The 24,051-nt window shown below is 38.3% G+C and overlaps 5 protein-coding genes across 12 annotated transcripts; 2 read left to right on the top strand and 3 right to left on the bottom strand.

Annotated features, from left to right (window-relative positions):
• Positions 1-81: 81 nt before the first annotated feature.
• LOC142540018 (uncharacterized) lies at positions 82-3,163 on the bottom strand. Its single transcript, XM_075645857.1, has 4 exons — positions 2,078-3,163; positions 1,923-1,985; positions 433-503; positions 82-338 (listed from the first exon to the last, which is right to left on the bottom strand). Exons 1-4 carry the CDS (start codon positions 2,111-2,113, stop codon positions 209-211), a joined length of 300 nt encoding a protein of 99 aa, XP_075501972.1. The 5' UTR covers positions 2,114-3,163; the 3' UTR covers positions 82-208.
• A 141-nt stretch (positions 3,164-3,304) lies between these two features.
• LOC142540016 (calreticulin-like) lies at positions 3,305-6,831 on the top strand. 2 transcript variants are annotated; one of them, XM_075645854.1, is made up of 14 exons: positions 3,305-3,475; positions 4,208-4,315; positions 4,402-4,594; positions 4,692-4,950; positions 5,049-5,105; positions 5,184-5,231; positions 5,324-5,410; positions 5,486-5,543; positions 5,638-5,705; positions 5,786-5,881; positions 5,995-6,039; positions 6,181-6,210; positions 6,292-6,411; positions 6,502-6,831. In XM_075645854.1, the coding sequence occupies exons 1-14, from the start codon at positions 3,331-3,333 to the stop codon at positions 6,511-6,513; spliced, it is 1,326 nt and encodes a 441-aa protein (XP_075501969.1). In that variant the 5' UTR covers positions 3,305-3,330; the 3' UTR covers positions 6,514-6,831. The 2 variants fall into 2 exon arrangements, with proteins under 2 accessions (XP_075501969.1, XP_075501968.1); XM_075645853.1 differs by having other exon boundaries at positions 6,292-6,430; positions 6,518-6,831.
• A 1,076-nt stretch (positions 6,832-7,907) lies between these two features.
• On the top strand, positions 7,908-11,859 carry LOC142540010 (uncharacterized). Of its 3 annotated transcripts, none has more exons than XM_075645845.1 (4): positions 7,908-8,076; positions 8,791-10,148; positions 10,250-11,143; positions 11,272-11,859. In XM_075645845.1, exons 2-4 carry the CDS (start codon positions 8,994-8,996, stop codon positions 11,320-11,322), a joined length of 2,100 nt encoding a protein of 699 aa, XP_075501960.1. In that variant the 5' UTR covers positions 7,908-8,076; positions 8,791-8,993; the 3' UTR covers positions 11,323-11,859. The 3 variants fall into 3 exon arrangements, with proteins under 3 accessions (XP_075501960.1, XP_075501958.1, XP_075501959.1); XM_075645843.1 differs by having other exon boundaries at positions 8,756-10,148; XM_075645844.1 differs by lacking the exon at positions 7,908-8,076 and adding an exon at positions 8,559-8,584 and having other exon boundaries at positions 8,756-10,148.
• On the bottom strand, positions 11,552-18,336 carry LOC142540013 (GDP-fucose transporter 1-like). Of its 3 annotated transcripts, XM_075645851.1 has the most exons (5): positions 17,327-18,336; positions 16,947-17,239; positions 14,336-14,579; positions 13,383-13,587; positions 11,552-13,307 (listed from the first exon to the last, which is right to left on the bottom strand). In XM_075645851.1, the coding sequence occupies exons 1-3, from the start codon at positions 17,997-17,999 to the stop codon at positions 14,517-14,519; spliced, it is 1,029 nt and encodes a 342-aa protein (XP_075501966.1). In that variant the 5' UTR covers positions 18,000-18,336; the 3' UTR covers positions 11,552-13,307; positions 13,383-13,587; positions 14,336-14,516. The 3 variants fall into 3 exon arrangements, with proteins under 3 accessions (XP_075501966.1, XP_075501964.1, XP_075501965.1); XM_075645849.1 differs by having other exon boundaries at positions 16,947-18,336; XM_075645850.1 differs by lacking the exons at positions 11,552-13,307; positions 13,383-13,587; positions 14,336-14,579 and adding an exon at positions 14,987-16,882 and having other exon boundaries at positions 16,920-18,336.
• Positions 18,337-18,939: 603 nt separating this feature from the next.
• LOC142540011 (calmodulin-binding protein 60 B-like) lies at positions 18,940-22,944 on the bottom strand. Of its 3 annotated transcripts, none has more exons than XM_075645846.1 (8): positions 21,535-22,944; positions 21,356-21,431; positions 21,237-21,274; positions 20,519-21,009; positions 20,223-20,383; positions 19,937-20,134; positions 19,646-19,811; positions 18,940-19,300 (listed from the first exon to the last, which is right to left on the bottom strand). In XM_075645846.1, exons 1-8 carry the CDS (start codon positions 21,615-21,617, stop codon positions 18,987-18,989), a joined length of 1,527 nt encoding a protein of 508 aa, XP_075501961.1. In that variant the 5' UTR covers positions 21,618-22,944; the 3' UTR covers positions 18,940-18,986. The 3 variants fall into 3 exon arrangements, with proteins under 3 accessions (XP_075501961.1, XP_075501962.1, XP_075501963.1); XM_075645847.1 differs by having other exon boundaries at positions 19,655-19,811; XM_075645848.1 differs by lacking the exon at positions 21,535-22,944 and having other exon boundaries at positions 20,519-21,274.
• Between the last annotated feature and the right edge of the window lie 1,107 nt (positions 22,945-24,051).

Below are 24,051 nucleotides of genomic sequence, written 5' to 3'. Positions count from 1 at the left end.
TTTTTGCTTATGTGTTCTTGGTGGCACAATGGATAACATCTTGCCACACATACAATTTCAAAAAAAAAAGTGGGTCCTATACTTGGTCATCCATTCTATCATGGGGACAATGCCCACATGAGTAGGATGAAATAAACCTATAACAACTATGAGCAAAACAGATGGAAAATGTTGAGAAAATAAAGAGCCGGGGGTGGATTTCTTATGTTCAGAATACAACTTGATGTAGGTTAAGTCGTGCTTTATCTGTATGGTGGTCCATGGTTATATCACATTTTTCAGTGGCCACATTCCTAATCTTAACCAACTTGTCTGCACTTGCAATTGCAAGAATGTTCCTGAATGTATACATAATTTGAGCGATACAGAATATTAGAATTTTATCCCAAATTCTGAACAATTAAAAAACACATCATCAGAAGCTCTGAAAACTTGTACTCCTTGTTCCAAGCAAGTCCAAGAACCAAATCAGTATGACTGTCAGCTTTATATTTAACAGATTTCTGTACATCAAGAAAGAGAGATCATATAATAATTATAAGAAGACTAAACATTGAGTAGTCATGTTTGATTTACTTGTACAATGTCAGATAACTAACAAGAGCACCCGCATTAGTAGGTGTTATTACACACCACCATCTCATCAAAAATCGTAGGGTCCACATGCCACATACACATTACATTAACACATCTATTCTCCCACATTCATTTTAACATTCACACTCATTATTTGTAGATCCCGCTGTCCACTCATTCATCTTATTCTTATTTTAAATTAAATAAATTCAATTTCAAATTTTTTAAGAAATTTAAATTATTATTATTTTATATTAATAATAATATGTTTTTATATATTTAGTACGTAAAAATTTAATTTTATGAGTGTCACTTATTTAAAATTAAAAATTTATTATAAACCTAAAATAAAACGGTACAACATATAATAATAAATAACACTTGCATAAAAATAAAAAAAAATAAATTAAACTTAAGAGAAGATGCAAAATACTAATTCAAGGATTGTTGTTGTATTGTGACCAAATATGTTCAACTAAGTCGGCACGAAGTTGGTGATGCACATGAGTGTCACGTATTTCGGAATTTGTTCGGAGATATTCATGAAATCCTCGGTTTGAGCCCTGGACGGGTTGTGCGGGTTCGTCTATTACTTTGATATGCTTCAACTATTTGTCGACTTTGTTGAAGTATCAATGACATTAGCTCTTTCCCCGAATCATAATCTTCGTCATCAACTTCAACTTGGACTTCGTTTTCACTTGTCGAGCTAGAGATTGAACTACTGGAATATTGAGACATTTTGGAGTAAACAAATTCAAGTGTATGTGTTTGCCAAATGGTATCTTTGTAGAATGAAGAATTGTATAGTACAAGGTGTCTATGTATATTAAAATTTGCAACGGCTATATTCCAACGCCACTCGCTAGAAACCGTCGCTGATTTGCTGACACGCGGGTCCCACGTGTTTTGAATTATTTTAATTATATTATATATTTTATGAACGCCCCTCTGTCCAGTTTTTTTTTTAATAAAATTGGACATTTAGCGACGGTCGACGGATTTCCACAAACCGTCGCTAAACGTTGTTTCCTTATTTAATGTATTGGGCGTTCTGTGAGTGGACGTTATAACACTCATTTAACACCCCATCGTGGGTGCCCTAAGTACTGGAGACAACTGCGAGTGTAGAACTGTTCCCATCCATAATACTCTCTTTCACATCAAATTTGCCATTTGCAAGGTACGCACTCATTTTAAAAACCGGACACAGTACTGTAATGGTCATGGATATGAAGTAAAACCTAATAGTAATGATCTACTAGCACCCCAAGGAAAAATAATCAGCAAAACATACATGTATCGAGGATTTTAAGCAGGCATTCACGTACAACTAAGATGCAAACCTTCTTTGCCTTTTTCTTTTCAATAACACCGCCCAATGCAGCAGCTGGCCGAACTGCATCTGTCTAAAAGCATCAATGAATGGAGAGCTCCATTAAATCTGTCCATTTAATCAAAAAATCAATGATATAAGAACTAAATGCGAAAAACCACGTACTATGTCAAGGTCCCATATCTCAATGGCTGGTTCCATTGATCCAACATCAATTAAGTTGCCTATCAAGAAGCGTAAATTGATGAAAACAAAGAACAATATAGAATCAAGTAAAGTTCAAGTCCAAAGCGAGCCAGATAAAACGATGCCACCTTTGAAGTACTTTCTCCAGCAGAAAATACATATTAACAAAATTTAAGAGAAACTAACTTGAAGAACTTTACTAAAGAAAATGATGTTAAAGATCCCTAACACAACACATATGCATGATCATTTACAAATGCTGCGATTTCGCCACCACCATTCAATCCATACTCTCTATTCATTCCACAAGTACTATGCAACAATAAAATTATTGAAGGACGAAAAGTTATCTATAGTTTACAGCCTATATACACACACAATATGCCTGCGTGATCATTTACAAATATTGCAATTTAACCACCATCATTCAGTACATACTCTATGCTCATTCCACAAATACCATACAATAATAAAATCGTCGAATGAGAGACAGTGATCTACGCTTCATAGTCTATACACATTTCACAAATAATAAAAAAGAATATAATCACTGAGCGTGAACCATGTAAAATACATATATCCTACTGCACACACAAGCTGCAGTTGACAAGTCCCAACTAAAAACTATTACTTGCTTTAGCATTTTTATTAATGGGACACCCCTAAATAATTTATATTTCCCGAAATGACAAATTTGCTCCAAACATATACCTTGTTGCTGAATCCCCTGAACTCAGCAACAAGGAAAAGACCTTAGTTTTTCATTTCTCCGTGAAGCATGAACAGAAGCTTGACTGCGGAGTTGGATACATGAAATTGCTCAGTGCTGAAGTTGATCAAAAGAAATTCGGTGGTGATACCGCATACAAGTCATGAATATTGCACTCCTCGATGTGGGATCTCCTCACTCCAAAGAAAATCAAGGACCCTATCCTGATGCCAATAAGGTTTGTTCGTCGACTGTAATCTGTAGCCATACATTACTGACCATGAAAGATTCCGAAACTTTATTTTTTAAAAAAAAAAAAAATCAGAACAACCTTAAGATTGAGATGATAAGAAACCAGAGGCGAATTAATTTCTCAAGTTTGTTGAATTCATATTAGTTTATCTACCGTGTAACTCCCAATATGTGATTGCCACGTTTCACCAGCGACGTGTAAATATTTTATTCGTTGGAGCACCTCATTCCGCTGCACTCGATTAAAACTATATGTATATAAAGAAAGAGGATGTCTCATTTCTCTGTCACTCGTTCAGCCATGGCAACTGCACAAACAAGACTCCTAAACCCTAATGTTCTCTCTCTATCCATTGCTTTCTCTCTTCTCCTCGCCACCTCTTCGGCTAAAGTATTTTTCGAAGAGCGTTTCCACGGTATCAGTTTCCTGTATAATTCATTGGATTTGGTTACGTTTTTGTTATTTTGACGCAACAATGTGAATTTCATTCCATGACGTGGAGTAGATCTGCGATGGTTTATTCCTCGGATTGCTCCACACTTTGTTTGATTTAGCTGTGAGATGAAATATTTGGATTGTCTACTTGCCCGTATTTGTTTAGGCTTACTGTCAGATAGTGGGTATTTGGGCGGTCTAATTTATATAATCCGTTTAAACAGGCCTAGAACTATTTGCAAGATGTTTGTTTCAATTGGGGTAGATCAGTTGTAAACTAGGTTGGTTAAGTGAAGGTAAGTTTAGGTCCTACTTGTCAAATAATCCTTTGTTTATATACACAATAAAATGAACCTCGTCTTCTACTCGTTTACAGAACAGTAGCAAAATACTATATTCCCGTTGATACAGAAGATCTCTAGCTTTTTAAGAGAATTCTTCGAGAGAGTAATTATTTTCTGGATGAGGATTGATCTGGATGTGTGAGAATACATTACCACACAAGCTTGTTGAGTACTTCAGATCTTGGAGCTATCCCACCATGCTAGCAAGTTTCAATTCAATATCAGTTCCCTCGTATCCGAAAAAATATTTTAACTTTTTGCCTAGATAAGAAGAAGACAAAAGTTTGTTATTTGTTTTATGAAATGAAGCAATCTCTTTGTATGTTTGTTGTTATGGTTTCTGATTGTCGTTTGGCTGAATGTTTAAGATGGATGGGAAAATCGGTGGGTCAAATCTGACTGGAAGAAAGATGAGAGTATGGCTGGAGAGTGGAATTACACGTCTGGCAAATGGAATGGAGATCCGAACGATAAAGGTAGTAATATCATTTTTGTGCTAACTTTATATACTGTGTAGCCTTGTATGTTTAAAAGAGGTTCTTGTACAATTATGTTTCTCCAGGTATCCAAACCAGTGAAGATTACAGGTTTTATGCCATCTCTGCTGAGTTTCCTGAACTCAGCAACAAGGATAAGACCTTAGTTTTCCAGTTCTCTGTCAAGCATGAACAGAAGCTTGACTGTGGTGGTGGATACATGAAATTGCTCAGTGGTGAAGTAGATCAAAAGAAATTTGGTGGTGATACCCCTTACAGGTTATGAGTCATGCACTATTTGTTAGTGAAATATTCTTTTCACTAAGTTTCTTTGACCATTTATCACTGATTGGTTGTACTTTGTGGTTGACTGCAGCATTATGTTTGGACCAGACATCTGTGGCTACAGTACAAAGAAAGTCCACACAATTCTTGCCTATGATGGTACGAACCACTTGATCAAGAAGGATGTAGCCTGCGAGACCGACCAACTGACTCATGTCTATACCTTCATCCTCCGACCTGATGCTACTTACAGCATTCTCATTGATAATGTTGAGAAGCAATCTGGTAGCTTGTATTCGGACTGGGATCTTCTCCCTCCAAAGAAAATCAAGGATCCTGATGCCAAGAAGGTGTGTTGGTTCACTTCAGCAGGACATCATTTTTTACCAGCCTTAAATGCTCTTGTACTCTAGATTCTGATGCTGTCCTTTCTATATTTTGATGATAGCCTGAAGATTGGGATGACAAAGAATACATTCCTGATCCCGAAGACAAGAAGCCAGAGGTAAGTTAATGTCCTAAATTATTTATGAGTTCTCTGTATTTCATGGCATCACGGACATCGATTTTTTTATTTCCACAGGGTTATGATGACATTCCGAAGGAGATTCCGGATTCTGATGCCAAAAAGGTTATTGAATCAAATTCTGCATTCTTTTCTTGTACACGAATGTATCAGAGCCTAGTAGCTAATGGCTTTTGTAAACTGCTTCGCTTTTGCAGCCTGAGGATTGGGATGACGAGGAGGATGGAGAGTGGACTGCACCAACGATTCCCAACCCTGAGTACAAGGGCCCATGGGAAGCAAAGGTGCGTTGGATTATATTTCAGTTTATTCGGTTTTGATATTTAATGGATGCTAATTACCCATTTCTGCATCACCAGAAAATTAAGAATCCCAACTACAGTGGCAAATGGAAGGCACCATTGATTGATAACCCAGGTGATTTGCTGTTTTTTAAGCATTTGGGCCAGGTGCATATTACTGTTCCCCAAAGTGTCGAATTTGTTTAATTTCAATCTTGGTGTGGTTGCAGACTTCAAAGATGACCCAAATCTCTATGTTTTCCCGAATTTGAAGTACGTAGGCATTGAATTGTGGCAGGTACAGGAATCTTAAATGTTTCTTTCTAATTCCAAATGACTATATTTACTTGTTTTGATTGGGTACATAAAATGTTACAGGTGAAATCTGGAACTTTGTTTGACAATATCTTGGTGTCTGATGACCCTGAGTATGCTAAGAAGCTAGCTGAAGAAACATGGGGCAAACAAAAGGATGTATGTTTATTTGTTTTTGTGTACTCTCTTCTATTTTCTTACATCAACATCCCCACTTTGGATAGACAAAATGTTGTCTGTTTGCTGATGCGTGACTGGTGTTGATATTGCAGGCAGAAAAGGCTGCTTTTGACGAGGCAGAAAAGAAGAAAGAAGAGGTAAGAACACCTATTTGGTAGTGTCCTTTCACCATGCATAAATGTTTTTTGACTTTTACTGTGTATTTTTATCTTGAATTAAGACTATGATTCTGATTTCTGATTCACTTCAATTTTTATTTTCTGGGTATTTTTATTCAGGAGTCAAAGAATGATGCCATCGATTCCGATGTGAGCGACAAATTATTTCTTTTTTTAATAATATCATTAGGTGTCCCAGATCCCTCACCTGTTCTACCCTTTGATTTACAGGCTGAGGATGGAGACGAGGATTCTGATGCAGATTCAGAAGCCCATGAAGCTGACGATGAATTGAAACCGGATTCTAAGGAACACAATGACCCTGCAGCTGATGTGGACGACGATGTACATGTAAGGGTTTTACTTTGTAGTATTTTTGTGTAGCATTGACAGTTGGATGTATAGAAATGTGTGATATAATGGGATCATTTTTATGTGCAGGACGAATTGTAGGAAGCTTGGTGGCCAGTGAGAGATTTTCTTGGCTAGAGGTCATCTACAAATTTTCAATGGTCCAGATGTCGAATATTTTTTAGCTCAAATGAATTGTTTGAGGCCGGTCACATCAATTTGAACTCGTGTTTTTTACTTTAGGCTTTGACAGACAGAAAACCTGATTTTAACCGTTTTGCTTGCTTCACGGCCCATTCTACTTGACGAGACATCCTGAATTATATCATATATGTAATCGTCATTTTCGGTACAAATTTGAATCATTAGACGATATTTTACATAGAAAATACTATCTCGTACTATTCTAATATTACATAATTTACCCTAGGTATTTATTCTAAAAAGAATTGAAGAATAATATGTTGTATGAAAAATATGGTTGCATGATGAATTAATGTTTTTTCTTTCGTTTGAATGCAATTAAATTAATTCTGGCATGTCAAGTTAATCCTCTATAACAGTAACTAGATTCTGTCAAAACAAGAAAAAAAAAAAAAATCCAAAACATCAGAGGCGGTCTCGATATTCTAAGAAAACTATTCTAAAAATATCTAAGAAAACTGTTTCACTCAACAGCTTTTGCACGATTACAAGTGAAATTTTTTTTAAGTACGTCGATATGATTTTTGTAAAAAATTTATGGAAATATTTTAAAATATTGTTCTTCGAATATGATGGCTAAAAAATAACTTAGAGATAAATTTTGATGTTTTTTAAATTTTTTTTTAAAAAAATGGGTCAAACAAGTAATAAACTGAAAATAAGAAAAATAGAAAAAAAAAATATGATTAACAGATTTTTATAGAATAGTTGTACAAAAACATCTTTTTCTTAATAATTTTTAACTATTAAAATTTTTTTGTATAATAGTTGTTGAAACACGTGTTTATTTTAAAACAACTTCTTAAACTTTTTTTGTAAACAATACTTTTATGGAAATGTTTTAGATGTGCTTTTCCGAACAAATTTTCCATAATTAAACATTTTAATTTGTTTGATGGATCTTGAATATGTCGATAATTAGAACATAGTGATCGCGTAAACTTGCAAAAAGCAAGTATACCAACAATTTTTGTGTGTAATCACAATATATATATTAATATATAACATAAAAAATAACTTTCGTGTAAAACCTTCTCACACACACATATATATATATATATATATTTATATTTTCGTGAGATGGATCAGCTCGATCTATATTTAAAATGAAAAGTAGCGTAAAATGTAATTTATTTTAATGAATCAAGTCAAGTTGAAGATTCGTTTTACAAAATTAATACGTGAAGGCATGTAATTAAAATTTAAAACAGTAAATAGGCTTCTTCTTTGTTTTTTCCTTTTAAAATGAGAAATAGAATACGTTATGTTATTTAATTATTATTTATATAAATATATAAATAGAGATGCTGCAAACTCCTCAACCCTTTCTCTTTCTCTCACTAGGATTGTAAATTTCCCCCGAATTTTTTGTTTTCTAATTTGCTATTAATCTGGGTATGGAATTCCCACTCCTCTCTTCTTCTGTGGATGATACAGCAGCTTGATTATTTGGGCTCTACGGTATTTTGTCTATCCCTGGAATTGATATTGATTTTTTGAATTCCAGATTAGAATTTGTGTTCTGCTAGCTGAATTGTTTTGTCGATGATTTCTTGGATGGTTGAATGTTCATATTGTTTTGATTGGGATATGGTTTTTGACCAAACGATGAAATTGTTCTTTTTGGATATGGGGTTGGTTTGGGGATTTATTGTATCTTGGGGGAATCTGATTGATTTTGGATATTCATTAGGAAGAGGAGCTCGGAGATTGACATTTTTGGGAGCATTTTTTACTTATTTGGGATGTTCAATTTTCTTGCTTTTCTTATCTATGTTTTTTTTTTTGTGTGTTTTATTGAGAATATCGATCGAATGATTTCCCTGTTGAGTTTAGTAAGTGTAGATTACGAATTTTGATCATTTATTGTAGATTTGCTGTTCTTCAGCTATTGGTGCTTAATTTGTTTGTTTATCTTTTTTTTTTCTTTTTGGTGGGGATAGGGGCTTCCATGATGCAGAAATCAATGGTAAATGTTTTTTTTAGTAGTTCATTTAGGGCTTAAAGAGAAATCGGGCAAGTTTTATGAATTTGGAAAGGTCTGCGGCTGGAAAAAGCTTATGAGAGAATGAAGTAATATGTTGATTCGGATGTATTTTGGATTGCCATAATGGTTTTTGATTTTTATCTCAATCTGCAGGTTGTTGTATACACAGTATTTAATCCTTTCTTCAGATTTTGTTGGTGCATAGCCTGATGGCTAGGGGAGGAAAATTTGGATTGAAGCGGGAGGCCAGGAACAACATTCCATTGAGTAGAAAAGGTTCGGATGAGTCCGATGAAGATACACTGTGGGTGAAGATGAGGATTTTTATGAGTCAGAGGATGAAGATTGTTCTCTTGCTGAGGATGAATCAGATGAAAGTTTAGGAGAATTTATGGCCGATGAAGAGGAGGAGGATCCGATTACGATAAAAAAGGTCAGGAAACCTGGGGGCGGAAAGTGTTTTCAAGGGAGAAAGAACAGGTTTGCAAAGGGAAGAAAGAACAAGGTATTTTATAGTGAAGAAGAGGATTGTGATGATGATGATGACGACGACTTTTTTTTTGTCTCTAAGCCGAAAAGAAAACATAAGCTGTCTTGTCAAGAAGAGGAAGACGATGATATCGAAGATTTGTATCAACAGGAACCGAATGATTTTGAAGTCAAAATACCAAGAAAAGTTATTGAAAAAAAGAATGGCGGTTACACGGAGAAGCCTAGAAAGAGAACTAAAGTTTCATATCAAGAAGAAGAGGAAGAAAGCGATTATGATGATTCGTACGAAGACGATGACGAGGAATTTACACCAAATGAGATTGATGGCTTTGACGAGGAAGAGTTGCCTGTCACTAAAAAGAATAAGATTGGTAGGCTCAGGGTTCGGGAGACTCAGATTGCCAGAGGGAAAAGGGGAAAGAGGAGTACTGAGGTCTTGAAGAAGACTAAAAGGAAGGAACCTATGATAAAAAAAAATTCAAGGAAAAGAAGTAGATCTGATCATGGCGAGTCTCCGGTTATGAATCCTGTGTCGCTGATGAAGAAAAAGCTCCCTAAACCAGTTCGAGGGAGGAGGAGAAAACCGAGTTTGGATTTTGATTCAGATTTTGTGAGTACTGGGTCAATTGATTGTGAATACACAGTCTCTGAAGAAGAGAGAGAACAAGTTAGAGAGGCTAGTGAATTCTGTGGAAGCGTGGCCACTAGCTCTAGGAGTTCAAATGTTTTGAAGATGATTAAAGAAGTAGAATTTTTGCCTTTGCAAAGAAAATGCCCAGGAAGGAAGGGCAAGGAAAAGGTGGTAGAAATGAATGTTGCAGTAGGAAAGCAGGTTTGTGGGATTTGTCTATCTGAAGAAGGGAAGAGAACTGTCCGGGGAATATTAAATTGTTGCAGTCATTACTTTTGTTTTACTTGCATCATGGAGTGGTCAAAGGTAGAGTCACGATGCCCCCTTTGTAAACAAAGGTTTGCAACTGTTTGTAGAACTGCCCGAGATGATGGTGGGCATGATTTAAGGGATTCAGTTTTTCAGGTTCCTGAGAGGGATCAGGTATCGGAATGAAACCATCTTTTTTAAGTTTAGGATATTTATAATTGTTTTAGCTGCCAAAATATATACTTATTTGTCCTAGTATCGATGACACTTTTCAGGTGTATCAACCATCGGAGGAAGAGCTTAGGGGCTACCTTGATCCATATGAGAATGTTCTTTGTACTGAATGCCTGCAAGGTGGGGATGATGCTCTAATGCTTCTTTGTGACATCTGTGATTCGCCTGCGCATTCTTATTGTGTTGGTCTTGGACGTGAAGTACCTGAAGGAAATTGGTATTGCGATGGCTGTAGGCCTACAGCTCTTGCTTCCTTGAATGCTCCACATTTGAATCCTACTCCTGATCTTGGAGCATGTAACAGTTTGCCTGTTATCTCATCACCTGTTGCCACTGTCCGTGAAACTTTTGATCTCAATGAGTTATACGTGCCTGAAACCCCCCAGACTCAAGTAGCCATACCTTCTCCATCCCCAAGACATTCTAATGGAGATACTCAGGCTACATCACCTGGTTCTGGATCAGGTGCATTTACCTTGTTTGAAAGACGTCGAATTCAGAGACAGATCCATCAACTTCTTAATAACAGGAGTAGACAATTACACGGAAATGGTGCTGTTTCCCCTGTGACTGCTATTAGCCTTTTTGGTTCTCAAATTACCCGTGATGGGGCATTAGCACATCAACACACGGTTACTCAATCAAGAATGGTACCACAAAACACTCATCGCCAGGGAAGGTTACCGGACAATTCCATGCCTTTGTTGTATCGTAGGGAAGTCATTTCACCAAGAGTAAGCAGTTTGAGGGGACATGTACTTCATAATCAAGCTTCTACATCCACGAATCAAACATTTGATGGTTTGGCACATGATGAATTTGTTGGTATCAATGAAAGAATCGGTCGGGATGCGTGTCATCAGCAACTTTATCCTTGCAGTGGTACATCGAACACTGGATCTGAAGCTAGCATATCACCCTTTCAATTTAGAGAGGTTCATCTCTCCCTTAGAAAAATAATGTTTGCATTAATAATAATTTTAATGTTCTATAATTTCCACGTGTCTCAATTACTCGTTCCTGTCTCATGTTTTTTAATTACTTCAAAACTTCATGGATGCAGGCTCCAGTATCTTCAAGGACATTGCAGGGACCTCTGCGAACGCCATTTTAGCTGCACATGTTCTTGAGGACCAAAGCAGTATAACAAATGCACACACAACCCTTACCTGTTATCATGTTCATCTATTATCGACTGGTTTATCAGAAATGGGGTGTCCCAAGTTCATATTCTTTGCAGATAGCAGGGTTGATCCCGTCTCACGCAATCATCTACAAACATGTTCCAAAGCCTGATCTGCGTTTCTGGACGGCTGATATATGTTAACTAAATCATTTTTAAATTTGTTTTACAGATTCAAGTCACTCATTTGCATACATGGAACAAGAGCGGAAAAATTATTTAGAACAAAAATTGGAACTGGAAGTTGCTACTTTCAGATAGAACTGGAGCTTTTTCCTTTCATGTTCATGATAGAGATAGCGAGTGGTTTAGGAGATAGCGAGTGTTTTAGAAGTGAAGGGCTGCTGGTACCATTTGTTGTTGATAGATGAAAACGCGGAAGAGGCAGCCGGTTTCCATGCTATTTTATCAATATTCCTTCGTCACTTTTAAAATTGTTTGTTATTTTTATATACAAATGGCTCATATTTCTCCATTTTTTACTATCAGAGGAATGTTTATTATTCATGTAGATAAAATCCAAATGCACACGTCTTCGTGAAATCGACTGTTAGAAATTTGATTAAATTATAAATAAATTTGAAAACTCATCTTTTATTAAATGCAGTGAAGGAGCTGAAATTGAAGCTGCGTTGAAGACAAAATTTAATCAATGGTAGAGTTCCTACTTTCAGCTAAGCCCCTTTATAGCATTTTAAAGTGCAACTACTTAAGCGATCATTACAAACAACTTTTATGCAAAAAGTCAATCTGAGTCACCCATATGTTCATGTGATGCAATGTATTAGTATACGCACAAATTCAAGGACGAAAAAAAGTAGCATCAAGAAAAATTAACTTGGGCTTCTCTCGTCTGCCAGTTACGTCCTCCCGCGAGTGACCTATCTAAAAGGTGAGTTTATGAAACACAAAATCCTGCCAAAAAGATTGACCCGAAATTCTTGAGGAACCAGAGGTATGCCCGGAAGCATAACAAGAAGATTAACGAGACCGCGAGCGTGTAATGGTTGATGTTTGATGAAATTTCCATACTCTCCTAATCTCCTCGAAATGATGAAGAGCAAATATGGTGTTTTTGGAGAAAGAGTTTTCTTTATTTAGCCAACATGATAAATAATCCAACAGGAGAAAAACTAGCATTTTGTAAGTTCTCTACTTTAATTTAGAAACCATTTCTAATTATCAATACATATATATATGATGTCTCTCACATGTCTGCCACTGTCCCACGTAAATAAAGTAAAGAGTGATAATATATCAACCAATCACAAATCAGGTTCATATCTCCATCTCATGAAATTAAGCTGCTGGCCAAATTTTAATTTTTTTTAAAAAAGAAACGCCTAGGCAACATCTAGTCGGTAGATAAATGTTCGTATCGCATACTGCTTTTTAGATCAGTGAGTACAACCAACTTGGGTAGATCTCACTCCCAGCAATCGGCTCACTCCGTATCGATAACCCACTAATACAACTTCAATTGGGACATAATTCACTCAGCCCCGTGTAAAAATAACACAGTTTCATGCAATGCTTTGAAAGAATCTAATTTAAAATAGTCAGTATAATGATTTGAAAGAATCGGTACTACAAAAAAGCGAGTGTATAGGTGGGAATTATTTATATTTCTTGAGAATATGAGATGGGGTAAATCTGGTGGTGTTTGGTTTGTCTTCCTACTATTCCAACTCAAAATAAATCTCCACCAACAGCACCGACAATGGGGCCTTCGGTCTCCTATTTGAATGACCCCCAGATCAGTTCAGATATCGGCACTTTAAGGTCAGAAGTCAACCTTTGTAGAACTAATGCTAACAAGCGCACATCCTATAGAGCTCTATTGGAAGACCCAACCAATGGAATGTTATATTGTTCCCTTAGGGCTTGCAATGATGTCTTTGAAGGAACCTTCAATTCTGGCAGTAAAATGACATTTAACTTTAACATAATTTTATGCACAAGAGAGGCAAGTGAAGAAGAAAAAAGGAAACCTTTGGACTCCATCAATGCACGAGCCAGTGGAAGAGTGTCAGCGAACAATCAATCTTTAGGAATCTCATGTGAAGATCGTCTAAACTCATTTTTCAGAAAGGAACGTCAAAAGTGCAGCCATTATGAGCTATGAACAAAACAAATCCACCAGGAATTCGATGGCTTTTAACATATTGGAGTATTATAGGAATAAGGTCCTTCATCCTACAAAACCAAGACAGAGTAAGACATATGCCGTACATTGATTAGACAAAAGCTTTACATTTCAGCGTTCCTTCGCCAGAAGCATTGTTTGAATTCAATTTTCTGGATATCGTTTTCATCTGAGGAAATTAAATTAAATATCTTGTATCATTTTTGGTTTCTCTCCCAAAATATATTTTCATTCATTTTTGCATTTCCGAACATAATCATTAAATTTAATTCAATTTTTCATCACACCCAAAAATAACTCTCTATATAATATTCTCCCCATACATCAGAGTAAAAGATGTCTTGTTTAGAAGAAAGAACCAAACAAAACCACATTTTGTAACACAATCCTTATAAACACATTTTTAAAGAATATTTTGCCGAGAATAGCGAAAATGAAAATCAACATCATCTGTGGTTTTTCAGAAAATGAGTTTGAACAAAAGTGGTAGAGACTGAATCATAAGGAGAAATTTCAGATCAGGTTAGATGCGGATTAAAACAAAAATGGTAACTATCAGTAAATTATGCATCCCGATAGAGAGACTGTCAACATTCATTCAGCAGCATAATAATCTAGATTTGTATCCTCTATAGTGCACAACATGGTGCTGTGCACTGTAGAGCGGTTGGAAACACCAAAACACTAGATACCAAATTCAATCCTATCTATGATTAATGGTCAATTTCTTGGCCATAAATCACACAAGGAAACACCAACGTTTTATGCAAGTATAGAAGTGATCGTTTTGTAAAGTACCTGGGTACATTTGATCTCTTCACCTTGTGGGTTGATTAGAAATGCCATGAAAACGTGTATTTGTCGCTTCACGCTCTGGATTGACAAGAGTCTGAAAAGTGCTGTTTTCGCTGTTACTTTAGGAAATTATCTCGTTTCTTTTTGCGTTTTAACTTCTCCTTGCATCCACTTGTTTCTGTATTTATGGTTCATCCGGTCCATCTCTGCCCTCTTTCAAGCTCATATTTATCTGCGCAAAGAAAGCCTGCCCACCAAGAATTAGCTAAAATTTGAATTTTGCATCGGGACAGTTGCAACAGAGAGAAACACAATGCAACTGTTCTCATCCAACAGTGACAGAATTAAAATGGTAAATAAATAAAATGGATTAGCCTGCAGAGGGCGGCACAATGAACATATCACAAGTGTGACTTTCTGCTTTCCTATAAGTGCTCAAACCATTTCATCTTAATGAGATACTTATTCATATAGGAAACTGATCTAACATGAACTGCAAATTTACAACACAAATTAGAACCTTTTGCAGTGGAAAAGATGGTGCTTTCTGAGGGCATCCGCTTAATTGAGCAAACTTCAAGATGAATGTTCAATAGAAGTCAAAAAACTTCATGTTCAGATATAAGGAATTCCAGAAAAGATGGGCATAAAATGTCAGACAAACATATACTGAATATGATACATAAAACAGAGCATCGATTGATGTCCAATCCTATACTATAAGTCTGAATCTTGGAATGCTTTTGTCATATTTTAAATAGCTTATACTGAATTAGTTGTAAAAAATTTAAATATAAAATGTACTAATTAGAAAAAAATAATCAGCCAAAACAAGAAATTGCCAATCCTATCCAACTCAGGGCAGTCAAATTTCCAGCAACAACCCACAATTTCAGTTCCATCAAAATCTGAAAACATGTATCTATAGTGAAATAAATTTTATTAGCAAGCATTGGAGAAAAAATAAAATAAAAATAAATCAATAAACATGATCAATTTTTTGACAAGATCATAAATTACGGGTACAACCATATGATTGTGATGAGTAATATCATATCACAATGGATAAATGAGATATAATATAATCGAATTATCTTGTTGAGCAAAAATCAATTTATCATATTTACAAGTCCTAGTCCTATAGTGCTGATAATAAACCGTTCTACATATAATACGAATGAATAAATAACTATGCACTACATGCAATGCCAGTGTGCTAGGGGCTGATATAATTAAGTTGATCATGCCAATTATAACAGTACGAAGAGACAATTCTCAATTGAAACCCAACCCTTCACATTTTAATACATAACCTAAGCATAACAATTGCAGGACCTGAGTTCCACCAACAACTATGCATTTGAGGCGGCAAGCGATGGGACCCATTATCGATGTTAGATTATTAGACATATATTTTCAATGTTTTGTACTGATTTTCATCCGTGAAAAGACATGCGAGCCCAGATAGTGTGAAAAAAATTATGCGTGGAACAGAGAGTGCATAATCATTTTCTAACATATTATTAGAAAATTATGGCAGTTGATTAGAGAATATATATAAACCAACATAAACTAGCAATAGGATTTAAAGACTTAGGTCATTTTCATCGGGCACGATTTTTTTTTAAAAAATTTATTGCTACAAATAGTTGAGTTACTATTTCTCGGCGTAAAGATGCATCATGTAAGCGGGTCATTTTCCACTTATGTTCTTCTAGAGTGACAAAATTACCATAAAAAAGAACTCGAGAGAGGATGCTATGCTTGTGGAAAGCAGAGAAAATATAAGCATGGTTCCGTCTCTCTTTAAGATATTCAACAGTTGATGAATTAACATCAGGAATTATTAATATTACAAATCACAATACAAACCTTAAGGATAAATTGTTTCAACCTCTCTCTTCAACTGGGGAATTCAGGAAGGAAAGATCGAAACACATTATCATTTAATTACTTTTGTGTTGACGGGGTATGATTACCACATTAGAGACATTTAAAGCTTAACTACAGTCCCTGTTTTGCTAACCAGAGTCAGCAAGGCAAAACAGATCGAAACATCCCCAAGGTTGTTCATAATATCAACCTTATTCTGTGTTGCACTCAAATCTTTTAACATTACTGATTACATGATACCATGTTCCAATAAGAGGAACAAACCCATTAGCTTGCCAAGAATCAACCATAAATAACATTGTGCTCAAGTTCTCAAAATACACGCGAAAACATCTAATGGTGGACCAAAACCACAGTTATTGTTTACTTATAGCAATAAAGAAACATAATATCAGATCTGATCACGAAAGGCTAGAAAAATGTGTACAGATCTAAATCCTCAATTCACACGACATACAATATGTTTTTCACACTAGTTAAAAACCAAACTTGAACCATCAAGCATAAAGCAAATAAGCAAGCTATATTGAAAATTTCCATGTATAGTTTTAAAATATCGGACTAGTGAGCCATGAACACTAAAATACAAAATATATGCTGAGAACAGAGTTATATTATCAAGTCACGACCGTATGCCTCAAAATTCACATAAGTAGCCTCAGCTTATGGACGTAAAAAAATTCACATAAGTAGCCTCAGCTTATGGACGTAAAGTTCAAACACCAGAAATTTTATCAGAAATGCCTTTTTCATCATCCTCATCTGAATAACCATCGGCACTGTTGTTCTGGTCAATTTGGTTGGATAGTCCAGACTCTTGCTGGTTGGAAGAATTTCCAGCTCCTCCGGTGACTGATTGCTGATAGAGAACCCCTCCAGCAAGAGTCAAGAGCAAGCACACCAAACCAATTGGGGTAGCGTGCTTATCCCAAATCAACACATTAATGGCAACCGTCAAAAACTTGTTCACCACACCGGTAACTGTGAATGCAGTAGCTGAGATAACCTTTCTAGCTGCAAAGCCAAAGAAACTAATAAGCAACCCAAACACACAAGACAAGGAGACAGCAAAAAAGGCAACCGGATTGAACAAATCCCCACCACTCGACCTTCCTATAGCCATAAACACATCAACATACTCTCCGGTTACAATCCAAAAGACAGGTGCCATCATCAGGGACAACAAATTATTGTAAAACACAAATCCCCACGTATTCAAACCAAGATTCATCACCATGTGCTTGATGTAAACCATCTCAGTGGTAATGGTCACAAGATATGCTAATGCCCAAGAATAGGCCGTCAATGTGAACCCGTTATCCGTTGCTACATACCCAACCGCAGCGCCCAATATGATCACCAAGGATAAAAACGTTAACTTGGAGGGACACGGCTGTCTCCTAAACACAGTATCTGCAATTGCCACCAAAAGGGGAGTGAGAGATCTAAAGACTATGAATGTATCCACATTGGCGTGGCGAAGGAGATTCGTGTTAGTGAATATAGCCAAGTAAAAGACGAATGCCGCAGGAAAGAACTTCTTAGCAGTCTCCAGCACGAATGGATCGTGTGCCAAGAACCCTAATTTCCCCAATATCCAGACCCCAAGAGCAGATGTGAGGTACTGCAAAGCAGTGAGTAGTCCCGGGTAATTAAACTTGGCGACCGCAAACTTGTTGATAACAGCAAGTAAGCTAGAGCAGAGAGCATAGCCTATGACAAGACTGCTGGTAGCATAGTATGGCTTAGATGCCTCCAATCTAATAGAAGCCATTATGGTTTCTGAATCTGATACGCGCAACACTAGAATCTGAGCTGGATTTGGGTAAATTGCGACCGTACTAGAGAAATCAAAGGCGGAAACCCATAATCATCGCTCAATGAGAAATCAACCTTGAATAATAATGAGAAATCGCGATGAAAATGGAGAGTAAAGCCTCGAGAGTTAGGTGAGATCAGATAATGGAGCTGTTACACTTACAACATGATGAGAATGAAAATGACCTGTGGATCGACACAAGGTACAGCCGACATTGATGGAGAGGGAAGTAGATTGTCAGATTCTAATGGTGGGAGGAGTTCATTGATTCAGATAAATATTTACCTCCATTACTGACTTTTACCACAATTCCAATACCTACTTTTTTTATATGAAATACTTCATAATTAATTCCAAAAATATATTATACCTGAATGATACAAACTTTTCAATATATAACTAAATTTTTACACTTGGTAACATTGAATTTAGAATAAAAAATGTTACCATTATCACAAAAAATACGTTAGATACTACTCAGAATTTGGAATTTAGAACTTCAACTTATAAAGATTTGGAATCGAGGGGATTTGGAACTCAACAAGAAGTGCACAGAGATTTATGGATCCAAATATTAACAGACTTTGCACAAACACCACATAATTGATGTGATGCAGAAACAAAGCAGTAGGAAGCTTAACATTTTCCTAGGCAGTTGATTCTTCACTGTCCGTACATGGAAAAAAGACACCCTTTCTTGCATTTTAAGCAAAGGGATCGCGACCAGATCGAGACAAGCCTATAATACACACTATGTTACAGAATCTTGACTAATTTACACGGAGGATTCAAAAGCCAACCTTGTGTTCTTGTAGATGATGTTCACATTAAGTTGTAGAAGCTTTCCAGTTTTCTAGCAGCTATGTTACGCCTAACCAGTATCCACCACTTGATCACTGCCAGAACCTTGCACCGCCTAGTCTTGGGAGTATGAATCCAGGATCAGAAGACATTGTGCCTGTGTTGTGATTGCCGGAACCTTGCTCCACCTGAAGGTCTACCATCCTCCGGTAGATCTTGATGAAGCAGTTGTGATCCGACATAGTGATCTTCTGAAGCCCATGTATGACCATTTCCCATTAAGAATTCATCAGGGGAATTGTCCACCCCGAAACAGTTTCCCAATGCTAAATTGAACGTCCCTTGGTTCTGGTCTGCCACACTTTCCAAGTAACTATTATATTGTTCTCCACCTTTGTAAGGTTGTGAAAATGAAATAGTTGGATGTTTGACATTCATCTGCGTTTCCAGATAATCTGTGATAAAAATGATATTTCAGTTGCTTCCAAGTTCAAGAGAGATATATGCCAGTCATAGTAGATTAACAAAGGGGTATTTCCTAAAGCTAGTAGATGTCTTGCGACCTTAACCTCGAAAGATTAACAAAGGGAGTTTTCCAAAATGCTAAAGATCAGAGTTTTCATATAATCACGAATTTAAACAGTTTCCATTAATAATATGCAGTAAATCATCATGTTTGTTAACCATTGAACCAGATACTGATGGAATTTTTTCAAGCCGAAGGTATAAAAATTGAAAAATGGTTGGGACTAAAAAGTAAATGGAAATTAGCATGTACGAGGAGGGCCATAGTTCATTACCGTGTTCACCTTCCATGTTAGTGTGATCCAAACTTGGATTGTTAAATGAACTTTCTCCAGCACTTGCCAATAAAGTCGAGATAGGGCCAATAATCGATGGGTCGGCTACCAAAACCCAGTCCTCCGAGTTGTCATATGCGTGCTGCTTCAGATGTTCCACCACCTCCTGGCAACACAGAAGGCAAACTAAATCTGTTTCATATATCTTTTCCATGGGACAGAATTTTAAAGTCAAATTAGCCAGTTTTGTGCTCAAGTTAAAATAAGAAGTTCCAAAAGCAAGAAACCAACCACATGATATACGTCGAGTTTATCCAAAGAATGGTAATTCTGTCCATCAAAAGTTGCTCCTACGACCTTGTGGACAGAGTCGAACACTAGACTGGTCCCTTGCACAGTACTGAACACGTATAGCTTGTTATCGACTGGACAGGTTAAAGCATGTCCAACGATTGTTGCCCACATCTTATTGGAGATGTTATGCAGCAACTGCACATCAAGCGAGTAGTGTTGGCAAGCATTTACGTATTGTCAGGACAAGAAATTTGTACGTAAACTTCGTATAAGTGTATCTTACACTACGCAAGTATAGCGGGTTTTTGAAGTACAGTCTCAAGAAATCTTTGACAGAGTGTATCTTGCACTCCTCCAATTTTTTATGGGATGGCCCATCTTTAGCAATCTTCTCCAATCGCCAAACTTCATCATCCAAGGATGGCGGGTAAAGTTTCTCATATGCTACAGAACAAATGATTATATCAGCACGTCTTTTTCTACAAGTCAATCTTATCAGAAAATGAATGAACATCCATAAGACATTCATACAAACTATATGACCATTAAAGGAGAAAGAGGTCCAGAAATGACGCTTACACTTGCCACGATGGTCTTTAACCTTGAAGGCATCGCTAATTCCTTCCCTGACCCTTATTCGATCAGACCTGGCATGAAGTTTAGCACCCAATCTAAATTTCCCACTTCTTATCCAGCTTGAATTGTCTGTGAAGATAATTTCATCGATGTGTCCTACACCCTCCTGCAATTGAACAATCAACTCTCCGCTTACCAACGGTCTTTTCCCTTCTCTGTTCTGCACGGTTTTGCGATCAAACTGTTGTCCCATCTCGTCGTGATCATCAGGATTAAATTCACCATCCAGGACTACGAGATCCACTTTACTTGAAGATATGGAACCTGAAGTTATTATTCTCTGGGAAGTGGGATCATACAAGATCACTTTTACAGGGCTTTTGTCATCAGATAAAATTTTACTCCCCGTGTAAATGGTTCTGGGGATATTACTCTGAAATCGCAACTGCCAAGTCCTGGATACGGAGGATGGTTCTATTTGGTCGTGAGAGGAACTGAAAGAAATAGTTCGAGGATACATTTTTAGAGTGTCATCAAAAAACAAGGTGCATAGAAACCTAAACTACATCTAAATCAACCTGGCAGGTCAGTTAAAAAGACGAGTACAGACATTGATATAGACTCTGCGATCCCATGAAATCAGATACATAGCAACATTACACTTGGAGATGAAAAAGCAAGTGATTCCAAAGGTGACAACATAATTTAGTAATATACCAACCTCAGTTTTTCAAACGAACTGTCCACCGCCTCGCGCACCTATCAGGCAGAAACACAACAGATCAAGAATAGAAAGATGCATTGCTAATATGACTTGAGAAAACCAATATGAACAAATACCCATGTCTGGATGAGGGGTTCCAATTTGGGTACATATTCTTGCAGCAGCTGTCCAGCAGTCACCTCCCTGAAAATACTGCACAAACCCGATAGAGGAAAAACGCATGAAACAAAGATAATCATGCACATCCAATCAATATCAATAAACCAGAAAAATGAACAAGTCCAAGTCCACCCACTTGGAACTTAAGCGCCGGCGTTTATTCTCGCCAGCTTCAGAACCTCCCTCACTTCCCTCCCCGAGTAGCCGTTTAATGTTCATCTAAGAGCGGAAGTCACGAGCCGACGAGGTAACTAGTTGAAATGGCTAAAAAAATTATCGCAGCAAACTATCCAAAGCCGGTAACCAAGAAACTGCGCAGTAACTTCTTAAATAGAGAAACTGGTGACAGGGAACAACACAGGAAGTTTCATTTCTTAATTTAAAAAAAAAAAGACCATATAAGTTAGCTGTCAACTGCAAAACCTTCCAAGGACCCACGAATCTTATGTGGGGGTGTGTAGGATAGCAGATTATTTTAGGTGCTCAACCTTGTGTAAAATCCAACTAACTGTGAGCACCACGTAGAAATGACCAAGAGAGGACAAATCAACCGCATGATATTTTACCATTGATTCGATCCTAGTAAAATGGATGAGCAGGTTCGGGTGCTCCACCGGATCGAATCAATAATGTTGTTCAGGAAAATGAGCAGAGTATATGGCTTCGATCGTGACCTGCAAACAATGAAAGGAACTCGTGAATGGGCGTCGGAGAGGTGTCCGGCGTGGCCACTCCGATGATTAAGTCAGCAGGTTGAATACAAAGAACACAAGCTATATATGTGAATATATGTGTGCTTGGGAGTTCAAAGATTTCAGAATCCTTTAAATGAGATGAATACCTACTATTTATAGGAAGGAAAATCAAGGATTACCTCGATTTGCGCGTACACCTACCACTAATAGCCTTTGATGTTGACTTCCTGTCAAGCCACCCTATTTTCCCATCGTGTCACATCAATAGGATTCTGTCAGACACGTTTTTCGAGACAAGATCTTATCTTCTGAAACACTCGAGTGCGATACTGTTATCGAGGTGGCCCGGGTAGAATGCCTCCCGGGAGCTTATATGAGAGCCCGGGCTTCTGGTTGCCCGTGGAGTAAAGCCCGGGCATCTCCCTGCTCGGCTGCTGAAGAAAGCACTCTGCATATTGACCCTGTTTTGGGAATCCATTTAATATCTCGGGTCATCCATGACCCGGGCTCTTATGGGGGTATTATCACCCATCCCTTAAATAGTCGGGCTAGAGTCATACTCGCTGTCCCGATCAGTCATGCTTGGATTCCCAAAGAGATAAATCAATCTTTGTTCTATAAAAGTATCGGGGGCTTCATGTCTCCCAGAAATGGGATGAAGTACCGGAATCTCGTGTCTTATGGACTTGAGATAAGATGTCGGGGCCTCGTGCCTCCCGGTCTTTGCATAAGATGTCGGGGCCTCATATCTCCTGGACTTAGGAATGGTCGAGGTGCGGAGGCCCGAGCCAGGTTTGAGAACCATGGGCTTATAAATAACCAAGGTGCGGAGCCTTGGGCCGGGGAGCATGACCCGGGACTAGAGAATGGTCGAGGTGCGGATCTCCGAGCCAGGTTTGAGAACCCTGGGCTTATAAATAACCAAGGTGCGGAGCCTTGGGCCGAGGAGCATGTCCCGGGACTTGGGAATGGTCGAGGTACGGAGTCCTGAGCCAGGTTTGAGAACCATGGGCTTATAAATAACCAAGGTGCGGAGCCTTGGGCCGGGGAGCATGACCCGGGACTTGGGAATGGTCGATATGCGGAGCCCCGAGCCAGGTTTGAGAACCTTGGGCTTATAAATAACCAAGGTGCGGAGCGTTGGGCCAGGGAGCGTGTCCTGGGACTTGGGAATGGTCGAGGTACGGAGCCCCGAGCCAGGGTATAGTGCCCTGGGCTTATAGAATAACCAAGATACGAAGCCCTGAGTCTTGGAGTGGTCGATGTACGGAGCCCCGAGCCAGAGTGCGGATCCCTGGACTTATAGATAACCAGGGTACGGAGCCCTGGGTCTTGGAGTGGTCGAGGTGCGGAACCCCGAGCCAGGGTGCGGATCCATGGACTTATAGAATAACCAGGGTACGGAGCCCTGGGTCTTGGAGTGGTCGAGGTACGGAGCCCCGAGCTAGGGTGCGGATCCCTGGACTTATAGAATAACCAGGGTACGGAGCCCTGTGTCTTGGAGTGGTCGAGGTACGGAGCCCCGAGCCAGGGTGCGGATCCCTGGACTTATAGATAACCAGGGTACGGAGCCCTGGGTCTTGGAGTGGTCGAGGTGCGGAGCCCCGAGCCAAGGTGCGGATCCCTGGACTTATAGAATAATCAGGGTACGGAGCCCTGGGTCTTGGAGTGGTCGAGGTGCAGAGCCACGCGCTAGGGTGCGGATCCCTGGACTTATAGAATAACCAGGGTACGGAGCCCTGGGTCTTGGAGTGGTCGAGGTGCGGAGCCCCGAGCCAGGGTGCGGATCCCTGGTCTTATATAATAACCAGGGTACGGAGCCCCGGGTCTTGGAGTGGTCGAGGTACGGAGCCCCGAGCCAGGGTGCGGATCCCTGGACTTATAGAATAACCAGGGTACGGAGCCCTGGGTCTTGGAGTGGTCGAGGTACGGAGCCCCGAGCCAGGGTACGGAGCCCT

Source organism: Primulina tabacum, chromosome 3, assembly GCF_025594145.1.
Source record: "Primulina tabacum isolate GXHZ01 chromosome 3, ASM2559414v2, whole genome shotgun sequence".
NCBI lineage: Eukaryota > Viridiplantae > Streptophyta > Magnoliopsida > Lamiales > Gesneriaceae > Primulina > Primulina tabacum.
The sequence above is the reverse complement of the archived record's forward strand: the minus strand, read 5'-3'. Positions and strand labels throughout refer to the sequence as shown.

Coding starts and splice junctions, on each gene's coding strand:
- LOC142540018 (XM_075645857.1), bottom strand. CDS start 2,113: ATGGAACCAGCCATTGAGATATGGGACCTTGACATA. Junction 1,986..2,077: donor AGATATGGGACCTTGACATA/GTACGTGGTTTT, acceptor TGATGCTTTTAG/ACAGATGCAGTTCGGCCAGC. Junction 339..432: donor GCTTGGAACAAGGAGTACAA/GTTTTCAGAGCT, acceptor GTATACATTCAG/GAACATTCTTGCAATTGCAA.
- LOC142540016 (XM_075645853.1), top strand. CDS start 3,331: ATGTCTCATTTCTCTGTCACTCGTTCAGCCATGGCAACTGCACAAACA. Junction 5,544..5,637: donor ACCATTGATTGATAACCCAG/GTGATTTGCTGT, acceptor GTGTGGTTGCAG/ACTTCAAAGATGACCCAAAT. Junction 6,431..6,517: donor TGTAAGGGTTTTACTTTGTA/GTATTTTTGTGT, acceptor AATTGTAGGAAG/CTTGGTGGCCAGTGAGAGAT.
- LOC142540010 (XM_075645845.1), top strand. CDS start 8,994: ATGGCCGATGAAGAGGAGGAGGATCCGATTACGATAAAAAAGGTCAGG. Junction 10,149..10,249: donor AGGTTCCTGAGAGGGATCAG/GTATCGGAATGA, acceptor GACACTTTTCAG/GTGTATCAACCATCGGAGGA. Junction 11,144..11,271: donor CACCCTTTCAATTTAGAGAG/GTTCATCTCTCC, acceptor TCATGGATGCAG/GCTCCAGTATCTTCAAGGAC.
- LOC142540013 (XM_075645849.1), bottom strand. CDS start 17,999: ATGGCTTCTATTAGATTGGAGGCATCTAAGCCATACTATGCTACCAGC. Junction 14,580..16,946: donor TTTCTGATAAAATTTCTGGT/GTTTGAACTTTA, acceptor CTTGGTGGGCAG/GCTTTCTTTGCGCAGATAAA.
- LOC142540011 (XM_075645846.1), bottom strand. CDS start 21,617: ATGAACATTAAACGGCTACTCGGGGAGGGAAGTGAGGGAGGTTCTGAA. Junction 20,384..20,518: donor TAAAGACCATCGTGGCAAGT/GTAAGCGTCATT, acceptor TTTGTTCTGTAG/CATATGAGAAACTTTACCCG. Junction 19,812..19,936: donor AACTCGACGTATATCATGTG/GTTGGTTTCTTG, acceptor CTGTGTTGCCAG/GAGGTGGTGGAACATCTGAA.